At 38.5% G+C, this 20,898-nt stretch overlaps 1 protein-coding gene across 5 annotated transcripts in view; it reads right to left on the bottom strand.

The window, feature by feature from the left end:
* LOC141132494 (protocadherin gamma-C5-like) overlaps window positions 1–20,898 on the bottom strand; it is a 751,191-nt gene that overhangs the window by 578,372 nt on the left and 151,921 nt on the right. Inside the window, exon 1 of one of the 5 annotated variants that reach the window (XM_073621011.1) lies at window positions 15,564–18,133. The exons of 3 other annotated variants lie outside the window; for them this stretch is intronic. In XM_073621011.1, coding sequence (XP_073477112.1) covers window positions 15,564–17,978 — 2,415 coding nt within the window. In that variant the 5' untranslated portion in view covers window positions 17,979–18,133. Of the gene's footprint in view, window positions 1–4,322; window positions 6,911–15,563; window positions 18,134–20,898 lie in introns of those variants that run through there. One more of the 5 variants, XM_073620996.1, reaches the window with a different exon arrangement.

Genomic DNA, 20,898 nt, shown 5'->3' with positions numbered 1-20,898 from the left:
AAGAATGTACTGCAACCTGTAAAGGTACCAGAGATAAACACACAACCCGATGGACTCTTTGGACAGATCATTTCTCTGACCACAACCAGTTTAGATGTGTCCCTACTAAAGTTAGCAGACCCAACCCTAGGTCACAATAGGGTACTAGATGGTAATTAATACCAACCCCCCTTGAAATGGAGCACAGACCACGAACATTGCATAACCATTTTTTTTATTACTAGAAGACACAATAGCCGGGCGGCTGGCGGTCCGGTGCAGGTAATGTGAGTCCATTGAATGCCTACGGTGAGATCCTGATCTTCTTTCCCCCCTATCCCAAACTCTGTCCCCTCCTGTGCTTTTTTCCTGAGATCATACCCAGCATTCCCCCCCTCCTCCCTCTTCTCCCTCTTTAATGCTGCAAAAGTCGTACTGTTGACAAGATTGTTGGTAGACGCCTCCGAAATGCTAAGATGGTTATGGGCGGCAAGGTACAGCTCATACACAAGCCCCCTGAGTGACTAAGCTAGCGTTGTGACTTCACCTAATGAGACCTTGGGAACCAGGGGGGGACCTGAACCTGGGCAAAAGTCTGAGGAGGTTAGTTGGTGGCCTTAACTGGCACCCCTCCTTCGGTGCAGAGCCGGGGCGGAGCCACCCCTGGAACTACCTAAGGTGGTTTCTTCCCATGAAGATAGCTGGGTCTTGACCGCGCTGAGATTAGATAACTGGTGAAGGCACGCAGGCCATCCACCCTACTCTCAAAAATAACCTTCTTCATGTCATATTCGCTTCTGCTATCATAAGTTCCTTTTTCCTTTTCTTTGTATTTTTGTAAAAGATAAAATGTTTGTCACTGTTAAGTACAAGCCTTACCTGATTGTTAAGCTGTGACTGAACCCAAATAAAAAAAGTTTTACAAAAAAAAAGAAGAATGAAAGAAACCAGCCTATAAACAAGCCCACTCTGCAGGGAGAAAGAAGACAGTTTATTTAACCACTTGACCTCCAGAAGATATATCCCCCTTCATGACCAGGCCAATATGGCACTGCGTTACTTTAACTGACAATTGTGCAGTCATACTACACTGTACCCAAATAACATACATTTCATTTTTTTCCAATAAATAGAGCTTTCTTTTGGAGGTATTTGAACACCACTTCGGTTTTTATTTTTTGTGCTATAAACAAAAAAAGGACAATTTTGAAAAAAACGATAGTTTTTACTTTCTGCTATAAAACACATCCAATAAAAAAATGTAAAAATCTAATTTCTTTATAAATTTAGGCCAATATGTATTCTGCTACATGTTTTTGGTAAAAAAATCCCAATAAGTGTATATGGATTGGTTTATGCAAACATTATAGTGCCATGGAAAAAAACCATGGAATATATTTATGGAATTTGTATTTATTCAATTTTTTTATACTAGTAATGGCGGCGATCTGCGACTTATAGTGGGACTTCGATATTCCGGTGGTTTATTGGACACTAACTGACACTATTGACACTTTGCGGGAACCAGTGATACTAATACAGTCACTGTACTAATGACACTGGCTGGGAAAGGGTTAAACGTGTGTCTAGCCAATGTTTTTGTGTGCACAGTGTGCTGCTGTCACTAGGGGAAGATATTTATTCTAGTCCCTGCTTTGCAGAGACACAGGATCAGTCCCTTCCCCCCCTGTCAGAACTGAGATATGCCTTGTTTACATAGGCATATCTCAGTTCTCTGTGTTTTACTGACAATCGACGGGTGCGGAAGGATCGAGTCCCTGGGACACACAGATTGGCTTCTGCTGTGAATTATCACAGCAGAAGCATCCCGCCGGCAGTGCATGCATGCCCCCAGCAGGCGGAAGTGCAGGATCGCGTAAATATACATGAGCCTGCCCACAGCTGCCACCCTGTAGAAGTAAAAGTGCTACAGGGCAGTCAGCAAGTGGTTAAACCTTTTATCAGACAGCTCAAATTCAAAAAGCACAGAAACAGGAAACAGGCTTTGTAATATTTTTTTTTGAAAGGTGTTTACTTTTTCTTTTTCTACTATGGGTTGGAACGGCTGTGTCTAAGTGTTAACAACTAGGCTGTGCAGACCTAAACAATAAGATTTAATGGCTTTGCTAAATTCAGTAAATAAAAAATGTCTACTTGTAAGATCCCCTTAAAGTAACTGAATTGAATGTGCATAAGAAATTGCCTGTGCCATCCAGTTTTAGCTTTCATTAGACTATGGTGCAGTTTTTATTATTGAATCATTATTTACAGCAAAAGTTGGTAAAAGTATATTTTTCTACTGATAAAAGTTTTACTGTGATATAGAAACACATATTTACAAATTTCATAAAATATTGGCAATCACCTTTTTCAATGCAGTTTAAAGTGATTCTACAAAATGCTTACAGTATCTCACATAAGAGAGAGTGATAACACCAAATGTAACACACCTGCTCCCCATTCACACATGAGACTTTGTAACACTAACTAGTCACATGACACCGGGGAGGAAAAAGTGCTAATTTGCTAATTGGGCCCAATTTGGACCTTTTCACCTAGGGCTGTACTCACGTTTGTTGCCAGCGGTTTAGATATTAATGGCTGTGTGCTGAGTTATTTTGAAAGGACAGAAAATGTACACTGTTATACAAGCTGTACACTCATTACTTTACATTGTAGCAAAGTGTCATTTCTTCAGTGTTGCCACATGAAAACATATAATAAAATATTTACAAAAATGTAAGGGGTGTAATCACTTTTGTGAGATACTGTGTATCAGGGTTTCTCAACTCCAGTCCTCAAGGTGCCCCAACAGGTCATGTTTTCAGGCTTACCATTATTTTGCACAGGGGATTTAATCAGTTTCACTGCCTTAGTAATTACCACAGCTGTTTCATCCTGAGGGAAATCCTGAAACATGACCTGTTGGTGCGCCTTGAGGACTGGCATTGAGAAAACCTGCTGTATATATATATATATATATATATATATATATATATATATATATATATACCGTATTTATCGGCGTATAACACGCACTTTTTTCCCCTTAAAATCAGGGGAAAGTCGTGGGTGCGTGTTATACGCCGATCCCCGCTATCGCTATGTGAATGTCGGCGATCGCCGCCGACATTTACATAGCGAGTAGTTTCAAATATGGCGCCGCGGACTTCGGAAGGACTCGGCGGTGCTGAACGAGCGCCGCCGAAATCACAGAGCCGAGATACACATAGTCGGGTGTATTCGGCTCTTTCCAGCGCCGCTCACTGTCACGCCCAGTCCCGCCATTGGACCTGTGTTATGTCCATCGTAGGGCGGGACTGGGCGGGACTGTGAGCAGCGCCGGAAAGAGCCGAGAACCCTCGGCTAAGTGTATCTCGGCGGCGTTCGTTCACTTCCGCCGGCGCCGAGTCTCTCCGAACTCCGCGGCGCCATATTTAAAACTACTTCTATGTGTATGGCGGCGGCGGCAGCGACAGGAGGCATGGACACTAGGCTGCACTGGGGACAAGGCTGCAGGGACAAGGCTGCACTGGGGACAAGGCTGCATTGATAAGGCTGCACTGGGGACAAGGCTGCATTGATAAGGCTGCACTGGGGACAAGGCTGCATTGATAAGGCTGCACTGGGGACAAGGCTGCATTGACAAGGCTGCACTGGGGACAAGGCTGCACTGACAAGGCTGCACTGGGGACAAGGCTGCATTGACAAGGCTGCACTGGGGCAAAGCTGCACTGACAAGGCTGCACTGGGGCAAAGCTGCACTGACAAGGCTGCACTGACACTGAAAAGGCTGCAATGACACTGAAAAGGCTGCAGATGAACACTGATGAGGCTGCATTGATGGGCATTTTAATGTAAGTTTCTTTTCCTTAAACTTCCCTCCTAAAAGTTTTTTTCCTTAAAATTCTCTCCTAAACTTGGGGTGCGTGTTATACGCCGGCGCGTGTTATACGCCGATAAATACGGTATATATATAAATGTATATACTGTATAGATACACATCTTCATAAACTAAAACATACATAGATTGTTATACAGTATATATATTTACAGTATGTTTCCTGGAAGATATGCATGCTTTAAGAAGTGAAGTACCAAATCTATAGTTGTATGTCTATGTAGAAGAGGAAGCCAGTTAAAGCATACGTCAGGCCACTAACAATGTGAATATGTACAAATGGACAAATGGACCTGATGCCACTCTACAAAGCAGAGCAACAGATGGCTCTTCTTTAAACGAAGCACCAATGAACAATTACTGGCAAATACATATTTACTCATAGCCCAGTTTATATATTATATCTTACTAGGTAACGATTAATGTCTTAAATAATTCTTACCTGTTTACAACTAATTGCCTCTGGACATTCTTTTGAAAGATCAGCTGTGGGAGGGTCACCAGTATCAATGAGATTCTCTGTAGGGACATTCTGGACTGGCTTCAGATAAGCAATTTCATTTTGCTTTGAGTCAAGAGTCACACATACATCATAGGAGAATGGAAAAGGTAGACTTGTATCACTCATCTCTGAAGGACATCCAAGGGTGAACTGAGGGTATACATTTCTGTTATATACCCCTAAATCAGTTTGTGAGTTTGCTTTTCTGCATTTAAAAATAATTGTAGCCATCACAGTCACAATAAATAACATAGAAATCAGAGCTATAGCTATTACCAGATAAAATGATAGATTTGATGAGGTCTGTGATGTATTAGGTTGTTTCCTTATCTCTGGCACAACTTGCTGAAAGTTTTCAGCCATAACTAAATTCAACATTACTGTAGATGAAAGGGATGGGATACCATTGTCCTTTACCAGAATCACAATCTTTTGTCTAAAAGATTCCTTGTCTGGAGGGTCTCGCCCTATTCTAATTTCACCTGTCTGCTGACCAATAGCAAATAGAGAAGGTTCAGAAACTTGTAACAAATGGTAGGAGAGCCAAGCATTGTGCCCAGAGTCAGCATCCACTGCTATCACTTTAGTCACTAGATAACCTTTCTCAGCAGTATGAGGAATAAATTCGAATAACCCTGATTCTTCAGTATCCACAGATGGGTATAGAATTTTAGGACTGTTATCATTCCTGTCAATGATACATACTCTTACTGTGACATTACTGCTTAGAGCAGGAGTTCCACTGTCTTTGGCCATCACTTGGAACTGAAATTCTCGTAACTGTTCATAATCAAAAGATCTCTGAGCATAAAGGACTCCAGTCATTGAATTTATGGACATGTATGACGATACTGGAATTTCTTCTATGTTACTGTTTAGAATGTTGTAAGTGATTTTTCCATTTTCACCACGGTCTTGATCTACAGCACGGACATTAAGTATTGAGGTTCCTGGTTGATTGTTTTCAGGAATATAGAAAATGTAGAGCCTTTTCTCAAAGACAGGAGGATTGTCATTTACATCTGAAATAGCCAATGGAATAGTTTTATTGCTTGTCAAAGGAGGAGATCCATTATCCACACACTGGACTGTAATGTTATAAAAGGAATTTAATTCTCGATCCATGCTTGCTGCAGTTACAAGTTTATAATAACTGCTAGATGTTGGTATTAGTTGAAAGGATAGTGTGTTAGAGCTCTGGCAAGAAACCTCACCATTCATTCCAGAATCCAAATCCTGAACCTTGATTAATGCGATGACTGTATCTGGTGGTGAATCCTCTGGAATTGTTGAGGAGAGGGAAGTGACTGTAATTAAAGGGACATTATCATTGATATCAATTACTTGAATTGATATTTTGCAATGTGTGACATGCCCTCCTCCATCTTTAGCTTCTACAGTCATTTCATAACTTTCTGATGTTTCGTAATCCAAAGTTCCAGATATTTTAATGTCACCGTTTAGAGGAGCTATAGAAAAGATTTGCTGGGCTTTTTCAGAAATGTGGCTAAATGCATAGGTAATTTGGGAATTAGAGCCTTCATCGTTATCAGTTGCATTTAAACCAATCACTACAAAATCAAGAGGTGCATTTTCATGTAATAGTATGTTATATTTGTCCTGGGAAAATACTGGATAATTATCGTTCACATCTTGAACTTCAATCTTAATTATTGCTGTACCAGATTTTGGAGGATGTCCACCATCAAAAGCAGTCAAAATTAATTCATAGGAACTTTGTCTTTCTCTGTCAAGTGGCTTTTCAAGTATAATTTCTGGGTACATAATTCCATCATTAGTATGTTTCTCCCCAAGACTGAAGTACTCAGAACTTGTAAGTGTATAGGTTTGAACAGAATTGGTACCTAGGTCTGGATCTTTTGCAATGCCTAGTGCAAAATGTATCCCAGGTGACGTAAGTTCACTTATTTCTATATCAAAATATTTCTTTGAAAATATAGGTGAATTATCATTCACATCCTGAATTTCAATAGTAACTGTATAAAAATTTAAAGGTTTTTCTATGACTGCTTCAAGGTTTAAAATACAGCTCTGTTTAGCCCCACATAATGCTTCTCTGTCAATGATTTCAGACACAAATAAGTCACCGTTTTTCAAATCTACATTAAGATATTGTTTCTCTTGTTGAGCAATCACCTGGAACTTTCTCACTGGGAATTCCTTAACATTCAGCCCAAGATCTTTTGCAACATTCCCAACTACAGATCCTTTCCTTAGCTCCTCAGGTATTGAGTATTGTAATTGTCCAGAAATAGTACAGATCAAAAAAGAAATTAAACTAAATACTTGCCAAGCCATAGCCCTCTGCGTTCTTCTGTATCCGGTATTATGATCCATTCTGTACAAGCACATACATCAGTTTGGCCTTCTTTTAAAAATTTAGAGAGTAAACTAAGACACCTAATATCTTTTTTGGAAATATTTAGAAAAAAATCATAATAATATGAAGCTCGTGGTATATAGTACTGCAGTGTTTCCTTCTAGTCTGTACCATGAGACTGTAGTAAAAATCATTTTCTTTAAACGTTAAGTAGGATAAAATGTTTTAACAGTCCAACAGTGACACTTAGAGTTCAGATAAAGGTATTGCAGATTTCAAGACATTCACAGCAACCTCAAGTATGTACTAGTTCAAATTATTTATAAGAATTGTATGTTCTCTATGAATCACTGCCTGTTTGAACATATAATACATAAAATATATTTACGCTGTCAATAATAAATAATCTATTTCAGATTATTATATGAACAGCACAACTAAAAATTAACTGAAAACTTAAAAAATGCTAAGTAACATTGTCAATCTAATTCTAATCAACTACTTCCTACACTGTAGACAAATACTTTAATTAGTATCAGTAATATTGTATATTATATTACAATGAAACATGTAGTAATTAAATCATGTACAATTATTTATACCAATAACATGCTGCACCGCACCATCTGCAAAGAAATTAGTTATATATATATATATAGGGGCAGATAAGATACCACAGTCAAAACTGGGGGAGCACTAATCTTCACCACTAAGCCATACTACTGAAAAAAACACAATAAGCATATATAAATATGATTACAAATTACGAGAGTAATGCGGTGTGCAATGATACTTTTTTATTGTACTAACCTAACACTTAAAAGACAAGCTTTCAAGAGTTTTCCTTTCTTCCTCAGGTATTGCTTCAGACCTGAGAAACAGAGGACACATTTCTTTATAGTTTAAAGCAATTTCAGCAAACACCTGTGTAAAGAATCCACTATGTTAAATATATATCTAATTCTAAGTACCATCATGTACCAATTTTACACAGCCAGCCACTTTCTACCTACTTCAAAATGAAAATTAGAATTTGTATTTTTTTTTAACTGCTTCCCACCCGCGACATTGTAAAATGGCAGTCGGACAGGAAACCGATTGTTCTGGGAGGACAACCAGAATGGGACGTGTTCTGGTGGTGTGGACACAGCGGATGACTGATCAGTGTACCCACCTGCTGCCGGTACCATGTGACCGCTGTGACCAATCAAAGCAGATCACGTGACCGTTGTAAACATAGAATAGCTTCCTTTCATGCTATTTGCTGTATACAATTGTGTTGCTAGCTGTGATTGATCACAGTGATCACATGGTACAGACAGGGTCAATCACAGCCTATTTTTACCATGTGATTAGCTGTGGCCAATCACGGCTAATCACAACAATACACAGTGCCTACACACTGTTTTACAGTAAAAATATTTGCTTATAGCAGTGACATAATGTTTTCTTAATTTTTAACTTAAAAAAATGCACCACCTCTTACTAAATACCTTGGACTATCTACTTTCCAAAAAGGTCATTTGGGGGTGTTTGTACCGTCCTGGCATTTTTGGGTCTCAAAAAATGAGAAAGGCCATCAGTACATTAGGATTGATACATTTTCAGAGATATATACCATAGTTTGTGGACTCTATAACTTTTCTACAGACTAAATAATATACACTGATTTGGGTTACTTTCACCAAAAAAATGTAGCAGAATACATTTTGACTTAAAGATTATTTATTTGCAAAATATTATAAGAGAATCTTAGAAAAATGCATTTTTATTCAAAATTGTTTGCCTTTTTTCATTTATTTAGCAAAAGAATAAAAAACCCAGTGGTGATTAAATACCACGAAAAGAAAGTTCTATCTGTGTGACAAAATGTTATATGGGTACAGCGTTGCATGATCGCATGATTGTCATTCAAATTGCGACAGTGCTGAATGCTGAAAATCGGTCTTGGCAGGAAGGGGGTAAAAGTGCTCGGTATTGAAATGGTTAAACAAAACTTTATTTTCTAAATAGGACAATCAATGACCCCAAACAGACCAATCGCTCTGAACTCACCGGCTGCACTCCTGTTCTTGGTCTGTGACTCAGGCAGCCAGGCAACTAGTATTTTTAGCCTGTGCTAAGCAAAGGCAGCCTCCACGTTTCACCCAGTACAGGATTCCTTTCCATGAAGCACATGACACAGAACACTGTACTATACAGCCTGCTCTCCCCATAATATATTTTATAATGCTTCTCAATGGAAGGACTACAAGTCCCAGCATGTCCCAGGCACAAAGCAACACCAGAGAGGCTGGAAATATACGTGTGTGGCTATCAGGGCACTTGGGAACATGCAGTCCCATCCCAGCACCGTGCACCCTGTACAGGACTCTACACCTCAGCCCTGTGCATACCTCCCCCATCTTGCATGTAATCTACCCGGCCCCTTGCCCATCTCCCTCCAGTACCTGCCAGTACAAGTATGGATTCATCATCATTCAGTAAATGGTTATTGTGGTTTTCAGGGTTTTCTTGGTAGAAATAGCAAACAGTCACATGCTCCTCCTCATCTCCTCTACTATCCAATACCCTGGCTTTACTGAAGCCTCACCAGAACACAGCACCCTCTGGTGGCCCCTACCAATGGCAGAACTGCTGTGTTGCACTCCTCATGGTCCCCCCAGGTGGTGGAATGCAAGGGCCCGCTCACTGCGACCCTGGTAGTTCCACCAGTGCCTGGCAGCCTAATTTAGTGGGGGGGCACATTGGGCAAGAAATAACCTGGGAGGGGCAATTGCCCCCTGTAATTTCACCACTGCACCACAGCTCCAAAAGGTAGCATGTATTCTAGCAGGATTAAACCACAATAACATCTTTCACTGCAGGCAAATCTTCCTGGTACATGTGCTTTTAATGTCACAAATGAATTCATTTGCAGCAAATCACTTTCCACAGCAAAACATTCTGAGGTTGATTTACCAAAGGCAAATATATGATGCAAGTTGTTAGTGCAGTTGCACTCTTATGCCCCGTACACACGGTCGAACATTGATCGGACATTCCGACAACAAAATCCTAGGATTTTTTCCTACGGATGTTGGCTCAAACTTGCCTTGCATACACACGGTCACACAAAGTTGTCGGAAAATCTGATCATTCTAAACGCGGTGACGTAAAACACGTACGTCGGGACTATAGACGGGGCAGTAGCCAATAGCTTTCATCTCTTTATTTATTCTGAGCATGCGTGGCACTTTGTGCGTCGGATTTGTGTAAACACGATCGGAAATTCCAACAACGGATTTTGTTGTTGGAAAATTTTATAGCCTGCTCTCAAACTTTGTGTGTCGGAAAATCCGATGGAAAATGTGTGATGGAGCCCACACACGGTCGGAATTTCCCACAACAAGGTCCTATCACACATTTTCCATCGGAAAATCCAACCGTGTGTATGGGGCATTACAGGGAAATTGCTCCAAAGCATAGTAAATGAAGTAAAGCTTCTCTTTGGAAAGAATACCTATTTGCATTTACGGAAAATGTAAAAAAAAAATTGCTTGCACATGGATGGATGATGGAAGTCAGCAGAGCTCCCCTCATTTAGTAATCTCTGGAGCAACTGCACTTGCAAAGTGCACAGTCTATTTCCCTTTATAAAAATCAACCCCACTGTATGCTTTTGCTTTTTTAACCCCCAGTATTTTCAGACTCAGAACTCTAGTCCTATCATTTCTGAAAATGTTTCACACCAGAAAAGAGTTGCATTCAGGGATCTGCATGCCCACAAGCACTTTTAATCATTAAATGCTCAAGGTATACAAAACATATCAGTTCCAAGATGTTTATATTGTGTTCATACACAATATAATAAAAAATTTACATTGCAGTTGGATGAGGGATTCTGGACACTTGTACAACCCCCTTGTACTTGCCTACCGTTCTTAATGAACTTTCTAAACCAGAAATTTGGGTGGCAGAAAAACACTATTTAGACATATTTCTAAATTCTTGGCATTGTCTGATTCAGAGATTCTATGACAGGAATTTACTCTTATAAAACTGCACAAAAGAATATTTCAAATAATTAAAAGTAAAGTGTTAGTAATTAAAGCAACTGCAATTTTCACAAGCCCAAATTTTAATAGATCTGAACTAAACAATTTATCCAACTCTACTCATTTCCCTGGTGTCAATGAGTAAAGTAACTTATACTGTATACAGTAACATATACTGTATTTTCTATGTAAAAAATATACAATAATTAAAACTTTTGCAAATCTATACCTTATCAATATTTACCATAGACTAGACTTTAAACTCTGCAACTCTAAATAGTCATGAAATTGTGGGAGATATATACTACAGAACATCATGTGCAACGAATTAGCCTAGACCCAAATGTCACAAATCATTGTAACTTCACATGTACTGCTACCATATCACCATCTGCCTTTAGTGTACGTTTGCTAATAAGTTAGCTACCTACAGGAAGGTGTGAGGAAACAAAGAAAGTCGTCACCAACTTGACTGATGATAAAAAAAGTTCAAGCTTTATTCAATATCCATCAAGACATAAAAGTACCCATCATATAAAAGAATGTACGCGTTTCTGCCCCAACCTCAGGGCCTCAGTCATAAATGAAAGATAGTCTTAAAGTGATATTAAAATGATACTAAACCCATGCATTCACTGTCTGGTCTCCCACAGAACACAGAACATGGAAATGCAATTATTTTAGTAAATACAAACTGCTAAATATCTTTTCTCATCAGCAGTTAAAGCAATCTTGTGACTTCTATCAGTGTGTGGTTAAAGCTTGTTGTAGGAGTTTTCATACTGCTCTCACTGTCCTAAAAAACTGCAGGACCACTGACCCTCTGTCTGGACAGTGCTGATTGGCCCAGTGCTGATCACATGCATTCTCCCAAGAAAAAAAATACTCTCCAGCAATACACACCAAACTGAGCATGTGCAGCTTGTTCCTTTTCCTCAATAATATCCAGAGATGAGTTGGAGACACTGGAAGAATGTGAAGATCAGAGGAGACATGATCAAACAGCCTTTTTACACAATGCAGAGGATTAACCCCTTAGGTTCCACAGTGGGTATAACAAGGATGCTTTTCTGCATATACAGACTGATTTTACTGTTGTGGGTTTAGTAACACTTTAAAGTCTTGTTTTTTTGGTTTAAAAATAACAAACATGTTATACTTACAGTGCCTTGAAAAAGTGTTCATACGCCATTTTGTCATGTTACAACCAAAAACGTAAATGTATTTTGTTGGGATTTTATGTGATAGACCAACACAAACTGGCACATAATTGTCAAGTGGAAGGAAAATGATCAATGGTTTTCCAAATTGTTTTACAAATAAATATGTGAAAAGTGTGGAGTGCATTTGTATTCAGCCCCCCTGAATCAATACTTTGTAGAACCACCTTTTGCTGCAGTTACAGCTGTCTTTTTGGGTATGTCTCTACCAGCTTTGCACATCTAGAGAGTGACATTTTTGCCCATTCTTCTTTGCAAAATAGCTCAAGCTCTGTCGGATTGGATGGAGCGCATCTGTGAACAGCAATTTTCAAGTCATTTCAATGTTGCTCTGGTTGTGTGTTTAGGGTCACTGTCCTGCTGAAAGATGAACATCCACCCCTGTCCCAAGTCTTTTGCAGACTCTAACAGGTTTTCTTTTAAGATTGCCCTGTATTTGGCTCCATTCATCTTCCAATCAACTCTGACCAGCTTCCTGTCCCTGATGAAGAAAAGCATCCCCACTACATGATGCTGCTACCACCATGTTTCACGGTGGGGATGGTGTGTTCAGGATGATATGCAGTCTTTGTTTTCCGCCACACATAGTGTTTTGCGCTTAGGCCAAAAAATTTAATTTTGGTCTCATCTGATCAGAGCACCTTCTTTCACATGTTTGCTGTGTCCCCCACATGACTTTTTCGCAAACTGAAAATGGGACATCTTATGGCTTTCTTTCAATGATGGCTTTCTTCTTGCCACTCTTCCATAAAGGCTAGATTTGTGGAGTGCCCTACTAATAGTTGTCCTGTGGACAGATTTTCCCACCTGAGATTTGGATCTCTGCAGCTCCTCCAGAGTTACCATGGGCCTCTTGGCTGCTTCTCTAATTAATGCTCTCCTTGCCCGGCCTGTCAGTTTAGGTGGACAGCCATGTCTTGGTAGGTGTGCAGCTGTGCCATACTCTTTCGCTTTTTGGGATGATGGATTGAACAGTGCTCCATGAGATTGTTCAAAGCTTGGGATTTTTTTTTATAACCTAACCCTGCTTTAAACTTCTCCACAACTTTATCCTGACCTGAGAGGAGATAAGGGCGCTCTGGTGGAGGTGGGTAGCTGGTTAGCACTTTGGTTAGAGGAGAAGCAACTCTGAAGATATAAAAAAGGAAAAGAAAGGCGCCTCTAAGTGCAGTATGCAAAATTTAATAAAGTGCTCAGACCTCTGACGAAGGAGCCGCACATGCTCCGAAACACGTTACCACCCTCTTCTCTACACTGACACCATCAGCCTTGTGTGTCCCGCAGTGAATACAGGCTTACCTGCTTCCTCCTCTTTCCAACACGCATGAGAACGCTTTATAGCTGCTGGATGGCTCTACACTGCTCTCTACAAACATGCTGAGGATGGACACATGCCACAGATGAGGACTCCTGATTTTATCATGTCTTTTAACACTCAACAATCTTGTAAGTGCTTTTTACCCTTTGTGCACTTTATTAATATTTGCATACTGCACTTAGAGGCACCTTTCTTTTCCTTTTTTATCCCTGACCTGTCTGGTGTGTTCCTTGGCCTTCATGATGCTATTTGTTCACTGAGGTTCTCTAACAAACCACTGCGGGCTTCACAGAACAGCTGTATTTATACTGAGGTTAAATAACACACAGGTGGACTCTATTTACTAATTAGGTGACTTCTATAGGCAATTGGTCCCACTAGATTTTAGTTAGGGGTATCAGCGTAAAGGGGGCTGAATACAAATGCACAACACACTTTTCAGATATTTATTCGTAAAAAAATTTGAATACCATTTATAATTTTCCTTCCACTTCACAATTATGTGCCACTTTGTGTTGGTCTATCACATAAAATCCCAATAAAATACATTTACGTCTTTGGTTGTATCATGACAAAATGTGGAAAATTTCAAGGATTATGAATAACTTTTCAAGGCACTGTACCTGCTCTGTAATAGTTTTGCACAGAGCAGCCCTGAAACCTGACAGATCACACAAGCGAAGCTAGTATGGCGATCTCTCATGCTGTTCTACTGAATTCTGACAGCGGGGAAGCTGTACGCTCACCCCCCCCTTCACACCACAAATTCACAGATTAATACTCACAACCATTGGCTGCAAATGCTATACAGCTGTACACACTGGTTCCTGCTTAACTGGCTGATTTTTGGCCAGTGTGTACCCAGCTTAAATTTACAGTTACTCACTATGCCTTTGTTTCCTGCCACATTCCCCTAATGTGCTACATATGAGACAGCTACTAAAATTAAAAAAAAACAATACTACCAGGGACAACATGCTGATCAGCGCTAATAATATGTCCATGCCAAAGTCTGCAGACTGAAATTAAAATGATGTAATGTTATATCAAATGATGTTATGAGTAAATCAAATTATGTTAAGGATATATCAAATGATGTTGAGGATTGTAATAATTATTGAGAAAAACTCCTTTGTTTACAAACACTAAATTAAATGTCAGCTATAAACTACAGTATATAAAATATCAGTTTAGCAGAACAAATATAATGTATATTATTTATATGATAATACTCATTGTTTATTATTGATATTAACACTACAATTTCATTTAGATTTCAGCCTTTAGTGTGTGTCCCCTGACCAGAAAGCCTAATATAACGTAGAACAAATAACTTGAAATTCTCCTAATCAGTCTTTACCTTGGATTACAGTTATTAAACAATGTTATTTTATTCCATGCATGTCTTAATATGTTTAACTATATAATTGTATTATGTATATTCTAACTCTCATTTCTCAACACTTTTCATAACACCTGTTCTTTATATGATAATTAAGATGGACATCATTCACTACTAAATAGGGTGCTGGGTCCTAAAGGAGCTAGGGAACCATGGGAGCTTATAAAGACATTGAGATATATACTGGGGTTGGAATAAAATATGGAGACACTACATGATTTGCAGGTGTGAATGTGACAACATGTTTCGCTTTGAAAGCGGAAGTGATGTAACATTCTTTTGCTTCCGCTGTGTGTTGAGACACCTAGCTAACAGGTGAGAAGACTCATTTTCGTCATTCACTGCGTGCTCTGCTAGTAATACGGAGTCATGTCAGAGCTTACTGGGTTTCAAAGAGGGGAAGTTGTTGGTGCCCGCTTAGCTGGTGCCTCTGTGACTAAATTTGCTAATTTATTTGTGGTGTTGTGAGGAACTGTATCAAAGATTATTACGGCATATACAGTTTTCTGGAAAACGTTGTCTGATAAGTATAAGCACGGTCGACATGACCAACTGAAAAAAAGAGACAAAAGGACATTTTGCAGGATTGTGACTTTGCTTGGTACTGTCTTCCACACATAATATTTTAAGTGGCAGATGAGTGGCTTAAGAGAGGCCTGCCAAAACAGCAGTTGCATCTATATATACAATAGCCAGTTAGTTAAAGCAAATGACAAGCCACAAGCAATGTGGGGATTTGCAAATGGACACAGAGTACCCAATGCCACAGATGTTTCTTTTCTAAACAAAGCACCAATGGACAACTACTGCTAAGTTACTCATAGCACAGTTTATATTTTGTAAATGTCTTAAATAATTCTTACCTGTTTAAAACTAGTTGCATCTGAACATTCTTTTGAAATATCAGCTGTGGGAGGGTCACCAGTATCAATGAGATTCTCTGTAGGGACATTCTGGACTGGCTTTAGATAAGCAATTTCATTTTGCTTTGAGTCAAGAGTCACACATACATCATAGGAGAATGGAAAAGGTAGACTTGTATCACTCATCTCTGAAGGACATCCCAGGGTGAACTGAGGGTATACATTTCTGTTATATACTCCCAAATTAGTTTGGGTGTTTGCTTTTCTGCATTTAAAAATAATTGTAGCCATCACAGTCACAATAAATAACATAGAAATCAGAGCTATAGCTATTACCAGATAAAATGATAGATTTGATGAGGTCTGTGATGTATTAGGTTGTTTCCTTATCTCTGGCACAACTTGCTGAAAGTTTTCAGCCATAACTAAATTCAACGTTACTGTAGATGAAAGGGATGGGATACCATTGTCCTTTACCAGAATCACAATCTTTTGTCTAAAAGATTCTTTGTCTGGAAGGTCTCGCCCTATTCTAATTTCACCTGTCTGCTGACCAATAGCAAATAGAGAAGGTTCAGAAACTTGTAACAAATGGTAGGAGAGCCAAGCATTGTGCCCAGAGTCAGCATCCACTGCTATCACTTTAGTCACTAGATAACCTTTCTCAGCAGTATGAGGAATAAATTCGAATAACCCTGATTCTTCAGTATCCACAGATGGGTATAGAATTTTAGGACTGTTATCATTCCTGTCAATGATACATACTCTTACTGTGACATTACTGCTTAGAGCAGGAGTTCCACTGTCTTTGGCCATCACTTGGAACTGAAATTCTCGTAACTGTTCATAGTCAAAAGATCTCTGAGCATAAAGGATTCCAGTCATTGAGTTTATGGACATGTACGAAGATACAGGAATTTCTTCTATGTTACTGTTTAGAATGTTGTAAGTGATTTTTCCATTTTCATCACGGTCTTGATCTACAGCACGGACATTAAGTATTGAGGTTCCTGGTTGATTGTTTTCTGGAATATAGAAAATGTAGCGTATTTTCTCAAAAACAGGAGGATTGTCATTCACATCTGAAATAGCCAACTGAATAGTTTTATTGCTTGTCAAAGGAGGAGATCCATTATCCACACACTGGACTGTAATGTTATAAAAGGAATTTAATTCTCGATCCATGCTTGCTGCAGTTACAAGTTTATAATAACTGCTAGATGTTGGTAATAATTGAAAGGAGAGTGTGTTAGAGCTCTGGCAAGAAACCTCACCATTCATTCCAGAATCCAAATCCTGAACCTTGATTAATGCTATGACTGTACCTGGTGATGAATCCTCTGGCACTGTTGAAGAGAGGGACGTGACTGTTATTTCTGGGACATTATCATTTATATCAACCACTTGAATTGATATTTTGCAGTGTGTGACGTGCCCACCTCCATCTTTAGCTTCTACCGTCATTTCATAGCTGTCTGATGTTTCAAAGTCCAAATTTCCAGATATTTTAATAACCCCATTTAGATCCATAGCAAAGATTTGCTGAGCATTTTCAGAAATTTGGCTAAACGTATAGGTAATTTGGGAATTAGAGCCTTCATCTTTGTCAGTTGCATTTAAACTAATCACTACAAAATCAAGAGGTGCATTTTCATGTAACCTTATATGATATTTGTCCTGGGAAAATACTGGATAATTATCATTCACATCTTGAACATCAATCTTTATTATCATTGTACCAGATTTTGGAGGAAGTCCCCCATCAAAAGCAGTCAAAATTAATTCATAGGAACTTTGTCTTTCTCTGTCAAGTGGCTTTTCAAGTATAATTTCTGGGTACATAATTCCATCATTAGTATGTTTCTCCCCAAGACGAAAGTACTCAGAACTTGTAAGTGTATAGGTTTGAACAGAATTGGTACCTAGGTCTGGATCTTTTGCAATGCCTAGTGCAAAATGTACCCCAGGTGACGTAAGTTCACTTAATTCTATATCAAAAGATTTCTTTGAAAATATAGGAGAATTATCATTCACATCCTGAATTTCAATAGTAATTGTATAAAAATTCAAAGGTTTTTCTATGACTGCTTCAAAATTCAAAATACAGCTCTGTTTAGCTCCACATAATGCTTCCCTGTCAATGATTTCAGACACAAATAAGTCACCATTCTCCAAATTCACATTAATATATTGTTTCTTTTGTTGAGCAATCACTTGGAATTTTCTCATTGCAAGTTCCTTTACATTCATTCCGAGATCCTTTGCAACGTTCCCAACTACAGATCCTTTCTTTAGTTCCTCTGGTATTGAGTATTGTAATTGTCCATAAATAGCACTGATCATAAAAGAAATGACACTAAATACTTGCCATCCCATAGCTCTTTGTGTTCTTCTGTATCCAGTATTATGATCCATTCTGCACAGGCAAATACATCAGTCCATCTTCTTTTTATAAATTAAGTAAAACTGAAACATCCAATATGTTTTGTGGAAAAATTCTAATGCCAACAAAAACTGGGAATAGTGCTTGCAGTGTTTCCTTCTAATCTGTACTGTGAGACTGTAGTACAATTCATTTGGTTTTTTCATTCAGGCAGGATAAAATATTTTGCAGTCCTACAGTGGCACTTAGAGTTCAAACTAGGGTATTGCAGGTTTGAAGACTTCATAGCAATATAAAATATGTACTAGTTCTAATAATTTATAAGAATTTCATGTTTTCCATGAAGCATTGATGGTTTGAAAACATAATAAATTAGCATACTTGTAACAAATAATAAATTACAATATATTTTAAATTATTGCATAAACAGCACTAGTGTCAACTGAAAACCTTAAAAATTATGGTTAACGTTATTCATCTAATCAACAATAAAATACTTCCTATTGTTTATTTTAGTTTACAATTGTGACAAGGTCAGTTATGTATCACATTACAATGATGCATGTAATGATTAAAAATGTTTACAACCACAGACCTAACTATATTTACACAATAACAGAATATGCTGCCCCACACTAACTGCAAAGTGGGAAGCAAGTTTGTGAGTATGGTCTTATAGAGGCATAAAACAAATTCTGAAAGTTTCCCCCTTTGTAATTACTACAGCTGTAATATATTGTTATGTGTGTGTGATTTCACCTGTGTGGCTCTTAAAGGCAGCCAAAATATATGAAATACTATATGATCTTTTCAAGATTTTTAATTTATCTTTAAAATGTTTATTGCCTGTTTATGAAGAAACATATTTTATAGTGTATGAGCAATACAACATCTTATTAATTATATGAAGATATCAAGGTTGATTTACTAAAGGAAATGGGCTGTTCCTTTTGCAAGATAATTTTACCTTAGCTTAGTAAATGAGGTGAAGCTCTGTTGACTTCCATCATCCTATCATGTGCAAGCAAAAATATTGTTTGTTTTTTTGTTTTTTTGTTATTATTTATTTATTTACTTGGTATTCTGTGCAAAGTGAATTTTCACCACACTCACTAAGGGCAAATTCCTATGCAAAGTAAACTGTCTGAAGGGATGAGAGGCACTGCACACCACTAGCTCAACAGTCCTGGGCATCATTTATTAGGGCAACCTTGAGCAGTACTATAGGTGGTGTCAGGAAAGGCTTGCCAGAAGAAGAGATTGTTCTTGCAGGCTAACTTCTGTTCCCCGAACTTGTCTTAGAAAAGGTGCGTTCCTGCATTTGCATATGCGCACGTGCACAAGTATGTGCCACAGTTTGATTAGCTATGTGCATGCACGCATTAATGTGTGCAGCGCATCCTGTGACAGATGAGGGTGCCAAATGGGCTATTTAAACTGGGTCAGTACCCAGGATTAGTGTTGTCTTGTCTACATCATTCCTGTGATTGTCCTGTTCCCTGTTTATCTGCATCTGATTCCAGTTACCTACCCGGCTTGCTCTGACTACTCCTGCTCTCCACCTGCACTGACCACGGCTTGTACCTTGACCATTCTTCAGTCTCCACATCTGTACCTGATCTGATTGCACTGTGTATGACCCGGCTTGTCTGGCTCTGTTTATGTTCCAGTCCATACAGAACTATCTAGCTGCAAGCATCTGTCCAGCTGCCATTGGGACCTGCTCTTCCACTGACTACATCCAAGTACTAGCTTGTTCCAGTCCCCGGGACATCCGCTGTCATCTGGCATACCATTCAACTGGAAGCCCAGCAGCTAGCACGACTACCAGCACTTGTGCGACTCTGCACTCTTGCACCACCTGTCTGCTCTGTCAGGGGCCCCGAGTCAGAGGTGTAAAAGAGGCCTTCCTCTGCATATCAGGCTTTTCCTACCAGGTATGGGGCAGCCTATATGCTTTTAGTAAATCAACCCTATGTTAAATATGTATTTATAATTCACTATGCACAGCAGAACATAAGTGTTTTTTTTTTTTTTTTTTTTTTAAACAGTATTTTCAGACTCAGTACTGTTGCTCAGTTATTTGATTTTGGAGAATTTTGCATTTCAGATTAAAGTTCCCTGAAAAACAATGCTCACAATAACTTACCATCAATAAATACTCGAGGTACAGAAAACATAGCATTTTCAAGTTTATATATTGCAATCACATTGCAGTTAAATTTGGGGGTTCTAAACACCTGTACCTCATCTTCATTTGCACTTGCTTACTTTTCTTGATTCTGTTTAAAGTATTATACAGAAATATGCATATTAAAAAGTTCTTAGCATTTTTTGACAGGAATTCCCAATTATTAAACTTAACAAAAGGACATATTTAGCCCTAATGAGTCAGATATAATCAATGAATGTAACTGCATCCAGTTTCTTATATTTCAAAATGTACTAGATTTAGACTTGATAATTTATACAACTATAATTATAATTAATAGTTGGTTCTTATTTGTAAAGTTATACTTACAACTTTACAAACAAGTTCTATGTTCTTAGTTCTATTTGAAATAAATATATAACACTAAACTTTTGCAGGCTAAAACTTAGGAAACTATAATACAGACTAAACTTTAAAATGTGTATCCATGTGCAAATGCACATGGATGCAATCATGTAGCAAGCAATCAATCAATCAAGCAATCATGGTAGCAATCAAATGGTTGCAGATAAATACTACAGAACAGGAAAAGGACAGCCTATTTGGGATTTTTAAGGTACTACAATAATCTAAATATTCAAATAACAAATATAACAAATATATAACAAATCAGTAAGGCTCCACACATGTGCTACTGCCACAATATCAACTAGCTTGACTTGATGTTTTTTAAAGAAGAAATAAAACCTATCATTTAAAATGTTTCACAAAACAGTTACATTCAAGGCATGCTGTGAATA

The sequence above is a fragment of the Aquarana catesbeiana genome, linkage group LG03, assembly GCF_042186555.1.
Source record: "Aquarana catesbeiana isolate 2022-GZ linkage group LG03, ASM4218655v1, whole genome shotgun sequence".
Taxonomy (NCBI): domain Eukaryota; kingdom Metazoa; phylum Chordata; class Amphibia; order Anura; family Ranidae; genus Aquarana; species Aquarana catesbeiana.
This window is presented reverse-complemented; position numbering and strand designations above follow the sequence as displayed.